Source organism: Danio rerio, chromosome 11, assembly GCF_049306965.1.
Source record: "Danio rerio strain Tuebingen ecotype United States chromosome 11, GRCz12tu, whole genome shotgun sequence".
NCBI lineage: Eukaryota > Metazoa > Chordata > Actinopteri > Cypriniformes > Danionidae > Danio > Danio rerio.
Genome location: NC_133186.1, coordinates 19,879,821 through 19,891,409, shown reverse-complemented (window position 1 = coordinate 19,891,409; position 11,589 = coordinate 19,879,821). Strand labels below are relative to the sequence as shown.

General features: G+C 33.8%; 1 protein-coding gene across 2 annotated transcripts in view; it reads left to right on the top strand.

Annotated features, from left to right (window-relative positions):
* Positions 1–1,600: 1,600 nt before the first annotated feature.
* Positions 1,601–11,589, top strand: part of eogt (EGF domain-specific O-linked N-acetylglucosamine (GlcNAc) transferase) — a 31,619-nt gene continuing 21,630 nt past the window's right edge. For both annotated transcript variants that reach the window (XM_005155821.6, XM_005155820.6), the window contains exons 1-2: positions 1,601–1,675; positions 10,824–11,053. In XM_005155821.6, the coding sequence (XP_005155878.3) occupies positions 10,868–11,053 (186 nt within the window). In that variant the 5' untranslated portion in view covers positions 1,601–1,675; positions 10,824–10,867. The remainder of the gene's footprint in view (positions 1,676–10,823; positions 11,054–11,589) is intronic.

The window sequence follows — 11,589 nt, the reverse complement described above, 5'->3', positions numbered from 1 at the left end:
TTTATATGTTATAGAAAAATATTAAATACAAATTTAAAAAAGGGAAAAAATCAAGAAAAGCAATAAAAAAGGAAATTTTTAGTTATAAAGTTATTTAGCTATATTTAGCTTGAATTTAATTGTATTATTTTTCATCATTTCTAAATTTGGTTGGTGACTAAGATATTATTTAAATAAATTTATCTGTTTAATAAATCTGTTTTGTTAAGAGGCACCAAAATACATTGCTTATATTTAATGAGAAATGGATCAAAATGTTCATTTTCAAAATGGGGTGTACTCAATCATGCTGAGCACAAGTTAGTTATATAGAATATATTATTACTAATGGTTTTGTTTTCATTATGATATTTGTTATTAGTATCACCCGTTTTAATTTAGTGTTTATCATTTTTAGTTTTATAATAATAATTATTAAGTTGTTATATTTCGTTAAATAATAACAAATATCGTAATCATCATCTTTGTTGTGTTTTACAGATTTTTCATTTATTCATTTTCTAGTCGGCTTAGTACCTTTATTAATCAGGGGGTCGACACAGCAGAATGAACCGCCGACTTGTCCAGCATATGTTTTATGCAGCAGATCCCCTTCCAGCCGCAACCCAACACTGGGAAACATCCATACACTCTCATTCACAGACACACACACTACAGCCAATTTAGCTTAATCAATTCACTTAGATCACATGTCTGCAGTGGCACAGTGGTAGCACTGTTACCTCACAGCAAGAAGGTTGCTGGTTCAAGCCTTGGTTGGGTTAGTTCTTGTTAATGTGGGATTCGTCCTGGGCTGCTCCGGTTTCCCCCACAGTCCAAAGACATGCGGTACAGGTGAACTGGGTAAGCTAAATTATCCGTAGTGAATGTATGGATGTTTCCCAGTGATGGGTTGCAGCTGAAAGGACATCCTCTGCGTAAAACATACTCTGGATGAGTTGGCGGTTCCTTCTACTGTGGTGACCTCAGATTAATAAAGGGACTAAACCGAAAAGAAAAGGAATTATTTTTATCAATATTATTATCAGCCACTGAAAACAGGTATACAGTAACAAATTTATTATTATCACCACCACTAATTTATATATTATCATTATCATCCTAATCTACTTAAATTTATTTTCAGTGTGTTCTGATTTAAATAAATAATTTATAAACTATATTTAGTTAAATGGTAACCAATTTGTTTTTACTATTTATTAATATTAATTATAATATAGTTATATGTTTGTTTTCTAGCTTTGTTAATGAAGTATAATATTTTATGCTTAAGAATAATTGCAAAGATATTGTTTTAGTTACACACACACATTTATATATATATATATATATATATATATATATATATATATATATATATATATATATATATATATATATATATATATATATATATATATATATGTATATATACATATATGGTTTTTTGTTTAGTTAAGTACTAAAATGCCATTTTTAATGTAATAATGATATTATTTTACATAATAATAATATTATTAATAATAATAATAATAATATTTATTATTATCAAGCCATTAAAATTTTCCACCAGCTAAATAAAACCATCTCTCGCCCTCTCGCGGTGGCTGAAAGTAAGACTGGCTGATAGTTTCCGGTAGTATGGCGACTGCATCCTTAAATGCTCCCACTGCGTCTTCTTAGTTTCTCCAAGGAGGTAAGCGTACAATAACTTTTCAATTGGCAATGTGATTACTTGCATCTTTTTCTCAGCAATTCCAATGGTTTGAACAAAGTGACTATACTCTACGCGTGTAAAAGTGCTTTTTCCCCGCTAGTAAAGGCAGCTGATAAAGTAATTGATGGAGAGGAGAGGAGCAGCTGTGAAAGGAACCTTTTATTTTGGCAACGTGTCAATCTTTGCGGTTCGTGCGGTCCTTACCTCAACTTGCTCTGTTATTATTTTTTATCATGTGTCAATTTGACTTCCGTGTGTCAGTGAATTTGGAAATCTCATTAGTTTGGCTACGTTTCCTCGAAAGAAAAGGATACAGCTTTCTCTTACCATTTATGGACATAAATTCATAGGTTTGGAAATGATTAAAATGACGGTTGATTCACTTTCTGCAGGAGTTTTAATTGAGATGCTCCATCAGGCGAATGAGATCTGAATACAGTGCGTCTTTGTTAATCTATGTGATCTGCTCTGTCTAGACGGATTAAACTCTCAATTTAGAAGTGACCAACCTAATAGTTCAACATCCCCGCTATTGTTACTATTGTAAAACCCGTGTAATTAAGACGCCAGCTCTTTTAATTAATGCCAAATGCCTGTGCTTGCAGGACAACGTAAAAAACAAGAACTAATTAATTGTTATCTCTTCACCATCTGCTTAATTACGTTATCATCTACAAATATGTTTTTTTTTTTTTTTTAAAGTTGACTAAAAATGCCAACGAGGCATTGCTAAAATAAACATGTGTTAAGTTGTACCCACAATCAGATTCAAACTAAATGATGGTTTCTTTCTTGTTTTTTTTTTAATTCTTTGTTTATTGGTTTTAATGAACATACAAACATCAAAAAATAAACAAAGACAAGGATGTCAGTAGACCAGTATAGCAGAAAAAGGCATAAAAATAAATAATAGAAAATAAATAAACATACAAACAGAATACATAAGTCATAATGAACAAAGTTATGCTGTGATTGAATAAAGTCACACTTATAAAAATACTTAAGAGGGGGTCAGAGAGTCAGAAGTTCATTAGAGTCATCCATATTTTCTGAAAGACATCCCATTGGTTTTCTAACCGCCTTAAATAGTATGTATTTTGTTCCAAGAGCATTGTTTCATTCAAGAGTTGGTTCCAGTTGAGCAAAATGCATTATTTTGCTAGATGGGGAATGATGCTGAGTAGGCATGGCATGATAACTGTTTTCAAGGTATACTGCGGTTTGGAAAAGTCAAGGTTTTAAAAACCCCAAAATGATCTGTAATATGGTTCCTAAGGTATGTGAAAGATTTTTTATTTACATTTAAAAAAATTTTAAATAGAAAAACAGTATCTCTAGCAGAAAAGATCTCCAAAGACACTGCTTTAAATTGTGAAGAAATCTGTGTTTTTTAAAACAAATGAAGACAACAAAAGTCAATGATTAATTTGAATAATTAAGCCTGAAATGTTCACTGTTCCAAAATATTTTAAATCTTTCAAAAACTAAAAAATATTGTTTTTAAAGGGATTTTTTTTTTTTTACAAAACCATGATACTGTGAAACCCTGATATTTTTATTCAAGGTTATTATACTGTCAGAATCTTTTAACGGCCCATGCCTAATGCTGAGCCTCTTTATAAAAGTAGGATCAAATGTCTTGTTCAGTTCTTTACCAAAGAGGTATAGTGTTGGTGTGTTGTCCAATGGAATTTGCAAAGCTTTGGCTGTAAAGTCCTGTGCTGCTTTCCAGAAAAAAATCGCCTTTTGCATTCTCTAAAAACATGCATGATTGATCCTGAATAGGTCGTACATCTGTGACACCAGGATAATACATTGGGGTACATTTTGCTTAACTGATAAGGGGTCAATTACATCCTATGCATAAATTAATCATTTTGTTTTTGGAAAGAGGAATGAGAGTATTCTGAGAGTATTCTGAGGAAAGAGGAATGAGAGGATATAGTCTCCCTCTGATCATCATTAAAATTATACTCCAAATCTCCAAATTCCAAACCACACATTTTTAAGAGATCCCAGTAAAGAGTTGTAATATTCTAATAGTGCAGAATAAATCTCTGAGATCTTTCCTTTTAAAGATTCTGAATTCACCAAAATCTCCTCAATATTGGAGAGCTCTAGGGATGGTTGTCCTCTCTTTTCATGACTAACTATCAAACAGCAAATTTGCAGATATTTATAAAACTCTTATCTTGGTATCTTTAACTCTTGCCTTTGGTCAGAGAAGGATTTAAGGGGACAATTGAAACAGATCTCGAAACTGACATATACCACATTCCCTCCACTTTATAAACAAAGATTTCCCAAGTGAAGGTGACAAATCTGGTTTGAGGGACAAAAGAGCTAACATAGATATTCTAGCAGAGGAGCCACAAAACCTTTTTGCATCTTGCCAGGCCCGATGGCTTTTTTCATTGAGACATTAGAGTTTTAGATTTTTGAAAACAAATTTTTGCCGCTCCATATCGTCAATAGCTAGAAAATAATTTAAAAATGTATATTAAAATGTTGTAGCTATGTAATCAGGAGAGTTATATATTCCTCTGTTATAATATTACTACTAATAATAAAACTTCAGAATACAGAATCAGGCTTCAACGTAAATGATTTTTTTCTACTAGCTTGAATGGGCCAGTGGTTCTGATTTTTACTTGCCCCAACAAAATTTTCACTGGCCCACCAAAAAAAAAAAAAAAAAAAGCCAATAGCTATTTCTTAGCCACATATTTTTAATAATATGTCAAATAATGTCTTTAAATCTCAAATTTAAATATTTAAAAATATCAACAAATGTAGAATGAGCAAAATTCAGTGTTATGCAAACAAAAAGAGCAGCATGGAAATCTGCAGGTATTTTATTATTAATTTATTTAACAAAAGGTGGCTAACTCGCCAAACTGACAGCAAACTGTGCAAAACACTTATTTTTTGTCATGTTGATCCCATTAAAACACATAATTTGATGTTGCCGCCTCTTCGCTGTACTGTTTGTTACCATATGAAAAAAAAACATGCCCACAACATCCAATCAGATAAGAGGAACTGAAATGCTACATGGTGTTCATGACATCACAGAGAAGGTAGTATATAAAGGCTTAATAGCACCAACTGTTCCTTGATTCTGAGACTGTGTTTGCTTCGTTCATTCATTTACTTTTGGCTTAGTCCCTTTATTACTCAGAGGTTGCCACAGCGGAATTAACCGCCAACTTATCCAGCATATGTTTTACGCAGCGGATGCCCTTCCAGCTGCAACCCATATCTGGGAATCATCTACTCATTCACACACATACACTGCAGACAATTTAGCTAACCCAATTCACCTATAGTGCATGGAAACCGGAGCACCCATTGGAAACCCACACAAACATGGGGAGAACACACAGAAATGCCAACTGACCGAGCCGGGGCTCGAACCAGCGACCTTCTTGCTGTGTGGCACTGTGCCACCGTGCTGCCCCTGTATTTGTTTGCAAATGACAAATAGTCACAGCCAAATTAAGCCTATAGTGACAAGGCAGCACTGGCCCAATCCAGCGTCTCTCATGGTAGCCCCTTGCCATCGGGTCTTTGTTGCTGAGCCCTGCAGATGTTTATAAAACTGTTATAAAAGTTTGCTGTATGTAAATGCTGTTGCACAACTCAGGTCAGAAAATTGTCTTTAAAAATTGTATTGTGATTGAAATCAGAAACTCTTAAAGTGCGTTTCCTTTCATTATAGTGTAAAAGGACGACATGGTGGCTCAGTGGTTAGCACTGAGGTTGCCTGCTTTGTCCAGCTGTGGACGCCTCACAGCAGGAAGGTCACTGGTTTGAGTCCCTGCTGGCTCAGTTGGCATTTCAATGTGGAGTTTGCATGTTCTAATAAACTATTTTTAATAATAATCTAATAAACTATTTGCTAATTGAATAAACTAAATTGGCTGTAGTGTATGAGTGTGTGTAAATGTGAAGGGATGGGTGTTTCCTGGTACTGGGTTGTAGCTGGAAGGGCATCCGCTGTGTAAAACATATGCCGGATAAGTTGATGATGACTAAGGGGATTAAGCCATAAGAAAAATGAATATTGTAAAAAAAAGAATAAAAGAAAGAAATGCTAAAAGCCCAAAAGCTCAAAATGGTCTTTCTTCTCTTAAAAACAACACTACTCCTTATTTTCATAGTTTTATGTTGCCATTGAAATCCTAGTTTTTGTTCTTTTTAATATTAATAAATTCATTTGGAGATTCTGGTTTACATTTGCACACTGTGAGTTTGTTGTTGTTTTTTTCTCAGAGGGTTTTAATTACGTACTAATCTGTAATTATCTTGTCATAATTACAAGGCAACACAGCAAAGCAGTTAGTTATTCCTCCCGGGGAAAACAAAACATCACCAGCTTCTGTCTAAATAAGGAGAAAATAATTATTATTATTATTGTATTAACACTTTGCTCTTACATTGTTTTTGTAAAGTCACAAATCTTAATAATTTAATGAGAAAGCTATTTTACTTGAACATTATTAAATAAAACTAAAGACAAAGCTATCCTGTGATCAAGGTAAACACAAAATGTCATGAAGGTTGACACAATTTATTGAATTAATATTAAAATGTTTTATTAAAATATTTTGACATTTTGTCCATGTCTCTGTTAACAAACAGCATCATTTCAATGATGAAGTCATTTTAGGGAATAAAATGTAAATATTGCTTTTACCTGGTTAATAAACAGTGTAGGGCCACATGGTAGCTTAGTGGTTAGCACTGTCGCCTCACAGCAAAAAGGTCGCTGGTTCGAGTCCCAGTTGGCATTTCTGCATTCAGTTCATCCAAGTACACTGCAGTAATGCTAGCAACATATAATTAAAGTGCCAGGTATTGTGACTCAGTATGGAGTAGGGGTTGCACGGTTTACCGGTACTATGGTAGTATCATGATATTATGGCTCTAAAGTATTGGTGGTGCCACTGTAGTTTGTAAACAATAGTATCGTCATTAAACACACTCCACAATACATAATGTTACATGTAGAAAGGTCACTAAAATGCTCACACGTTTGTGCAACAAACAATTTTATTTTAATAGTCTGTGGAGCCCTTTAAGGTTGCAAAGCTGTAGAATTTACACATTTTATTGGTAGCCTATTGGCTATTTCTGACACTTTAGTTCAAATCAGTTCATTTTTTTTCTTTTCAATATTATTTAATAGCTTCAACAACTGCAACAATCATTTAACAGAGCGACTCACAAAGTGGAATTTTGAATTACCTTGGATTCTTACCTGATAAGACTGAAAAAAAAAAAAACAATTGGTGAAAAACCCCAAATTGCAGGAAACTTTTTTTTTTTTTGGTAAATAATTTAATTTGGTATAATTTGCATCTTTAATGTGTTTTTTTGCTGGTCAGTTGTCTACAAAAGAAACAAAAGAAACAAACACATTTAAGGTGAAGTGACATGCAATTAAAAAATGTTTTCAGCACAGCAAAATCCCTATTTTTTGGTATTTGGTCCCTCTCTAAATTGAATAAACCCAAGTTTGAAATTGAATTACCCAAGTTAATAAGACAATAAAAGGATAAATTAGGTGATGATTGAGTACTGGTGATGAACACCTGCTGTCGATAAACAGAAACAGAACAATAGCTGACTTCAGTTACAGCCTTAAATGAAATCAGGTGAAATATAACACATTGAAACTCTTAAAATCTCAGCAGAGGATCATTAAGCAACTCCGCAAACAACAGCTATACTTATTACCAACCTATATATATATATATATATACTATATATATATATTAGGGCTGTAACGATACACCAAACCCACGATTCGGTTCGTATCACGATTTTTGACCCACGATTCGGTTCGTATCACGATTTTTTTTTTTTTCGTGTGGGGTGGGAAAAAAAAGATTTTTAAAACTATTTTTTATTAAATAACATTGGAAAAATTTTTATAGACTAAACATCAAAGAACAATATTAACTATGCAAATTATTAACAATATAAATAGCCATATATAAAATAAATAAATATCCAAAGCTATATCACTTCTGTTTTCTTTGTAACAAAATACTGTTGAAATACCAAACAGAACTAAACTGCATTGTGTAGATGGTTCAAGCATGTTGAAAATTATTTTTCAATCAAGTTCTCTTACATAGAAAAAGTAAATTAAATAGCTACTAGGGATGCTCATTTCGTTAATTTTGCTAACCGACAACCGCCGCTCATTAATCGGTTATTAACGGTGAACTGGTCAGATTACTATTAATTTTATATTAAACAAATTGATGTGTCTATTTTGTGTCTGACACATTAAATATTGCATTTTAAAATACTGATTTATTTTTATATATTAATAGCGGAACAGAACAACAGAGCATCTTCACGCACCTGCAGTGTTTAGCACAGAAGAGCAGAATAATCTAAATAAAATGAATAAAATAAATAGGACTGCCCTAAATTATTTTCACTTAAATAATTAATTTATATTACAAAACGAAAATACTGACCGATTCTTTTTAATAAGCGACATGGGCTTTTTTTTTCCAATCATATGTTTTTTTCTTCCGTCAAATAAAAATAGCTGACTTCCTTAAATTGCTCGCTCCACGGAAAATATGCATTTATTTAATGCCCCGCTGTTATTATTATAATCACAAAACCTTTTACATTTTTAATAGAAATCATTATTTTAAAGAACATGTCCTGATATAGCCTATGGTTTTTTCCTCTCTCTCCCTCGCGGTTCAAGTGCGCGCTGCGTGATGAAAAGACGGCAACAACGCGCTCATATGTAGACATTTTGTAAACAGTTTTGTTGTTTAAATATGATATTGCATTAATCTGCGTACATGCTTTAAGCTGTAAAATAAAAAGTAAAGCCTATTTGTTGTGTTTATTATGCAGATCCAGGTCAACATAAGCGCTGCCGCATCAACAGGTCTGTTTCAAACAGCAATATTCTTCTTCCATTTTGCTTCTTTGGCAAATGTGTCTGTAGGCACGGGTTATAGCCTACGTTATGGTCCCGCAAATTAAGTATGCCTTGCAGTTAAACAAGGGGCCGAAAACGAGGCGCATCTCACTGCCTTTATGTTGACAAGGAAAAAAGAAGAAGCGCGGTCCTCTTATGAAACGACTGAATCAGCTGGGTATCAATTGCGCAAAAGTGTTGCTGTCTGTGTTGTTACAATAGTAATATTTAATACTATTGTGATATTCAAGATTTGTATATTCATACAGCTCTGGATAACTTAAAACAACGATTAGACCATCAGAGCGGTGTTAATGCGTCCTGAAGTAAAGCGAAACGGCTATAAACTCCAGCAAGATTGTGAAGTGATTATATGCAGAGTCATATACCTTTATCTCTAAATAAAGTATAGCTATAGAAACTGTGTTCATCTTAACTTAAAGCTTCGTCGTGTTTTCTGACCTCACGCACCTGTCAGTCAGCACTCTCAAAGGTTCAAACAGAAAGCGCACAGCACGGTTACAGAAAGGTTTGCGCTGTTACCTGACATCTGGTGAACGCCCATCCCTCTCTGCGCAGCCACATTAACAGTGTGAGCAAATCATCGTATATGCGCTGAAAATCCGGCCGCTTTGACAGCATTGGCAATGTTTCTGGCGTTGTCGGTTGTCAAGCGGGGTTAAGTTAGTTTTGTTTTTGACATCCCTGACACATTCAGACGGTCCCTTACTAAGAGCTCCGTGCGAGCTCTCCCGGCTAAATATTGCAAGGGCTTAAACAGAGCAGTGCTTGTAATGTCTAGTGAAAAAAAGTGTTAATTAGCTCAACTTTTGCAGGCTCAACTTTTGTAGATCCGTGTATCGTTACAGCCCTAATATATATATATATATATATATATATATATATATATATATATATATATATATATATATATATATATATATATATATATATATGAATGTTACTAGAAATGCCAAATTCTGATAAAAACAAAAGTCTATTAAATTTCACACACAAAAGATTTTTTTTACTCTACGGTTAAATGGTTTTAGTGTGTAAAAGGGTTAATGTGAATAATGGGAGAGATAAATGCATCTGCCAAATCAATCAATCAATCAATCAATCAATCAATCAATCAATCAATCAATCAATCAATCAATCAATCAACCTTTATTTATATCCCTTTACAACAACCAAGGTTGACCAAAGTGCTTTACACAAGTAAAAACAAATTATAAAGCACAACTGAAAAGCAGACAATGCAAAACAATGCAAGAAATATCAACAAAATACAACAAACATTAAAACATAACAGTGTTAGACAGTGCTATGCATTAAAAGCCAATTTAAACAAGCTTGGCTTTTAAAAGTGGCAGGTCAGTGATTGTATGAAGCTCAGTAGGAAGGATATTCAAAATTTTAGGACCTGCTATGGCAAAAGAGGGATCACCCCACTGCTTGTACCTGGACTGTAGGACTTCAAGCAGAAGTTGGCCAGCTAAAGATCGCTAAACTCTGCTGTGCAAAATTTCAAATAAGGAGAAGCATGGCCATTGACAGCATTAAAAACAAACAGCAAATTATTAAATTATTATTAAAATCTATTATGCTTGCATTGTTTACTGTTGGTTACTAGGTTACAAATACTACAATCAGCCACCCCAACTAACCACTTAATGGAGATGCACATAATTTACATTTGATATTTTCCTTTTTTGTGAACTTTGAAAAAGATTCTTATTTTATTAAATTTGTGCCAAAAACACAGAAGGTGAAAAAAGACAACAACAAAAAAAAGACAAATTAATAATTTCTTAAAAAGATGTAAAACACAAATGAACATCTGACCCATTTTAATATGAATGCCAAATACAGCCAACCACTTATAAGTCTGTGATTCCCACATGCAAGGTCTGGTCGGAATCGGCACTTGTTGTTTTTCTATTAATTTCCCTCAATCCCTGCCTTATTGCTTAAACAATTGAAGGAAAAAGGTCACTAATATTTCCTGTGGTAGGAGTTCCACATGGAGTAAGATCCGTTCATTTGCAGGTTCCCACACTGTGGTCACTTCCAGCGCTTTGGTGTTTGTTGTCCCTTGTAAACTCTTGGTCTTCTGTCTCTAAACACTCTCTCTCCCTTTCTGTCTCTTGTGAATGACTGTAGGTACTGAGAGCCAGTGTGGTTCCTTCCATGTGGCTTGAGGGACTATGCTGCTTCTGGTAGCTCTTTGCCTGCTCTGCAATAATAAAACCGTCTCGGCCACAGACAGCAGCCGCACGCCACAGCTAGACTACAACAGCCTGGCTCTGCCGCAGCGACATATTCCTTTCTTTCTACACAACAACAAACCTCTGGCCAAACTCTGCAAAGAGGACCCGCTTTGCCCTTTTAAAGTAAGCTATTTTGACTTCTTTTTTTGTTTTATCGGAAACACTTTAGAATAATGGTCCATTAGTCCATTAGTAATACATTAATTATCATTGTAAACAGTATGCTATTTAAGTTAAGCTTATGTTAACTCACAGTCCATTAACTAATGATAACAAGGCCAAATTCGGATTTTAATAATGCATTAGTAAATGTTAAACTATGATTAATTAATGCTTCACAAGATTATTCATACTTAGTTGATGTTAATAAATGTATTAACTAATGGACCGTTAAAGTATTACCATTTTATTTAAGTGTAAAATCATGGTTAAAATCTTGCCAGAATCAGAAAAAAGTACAGATTACAACAATTTTTTTTCCCCTTATTGTTGGATTTATCTAAGTTGTATTATGCATGTGGGACTCTTGCTTTACATTATGGAGTTTTCAGGTAATACAACGAGGGATGGGGTATCTCATCTTATCATCTCATCATGCGTCAGAATGCAAAATGTGGGATATACAGATTAGAAATTAATTCAGCACCCCCAAAGGTCTG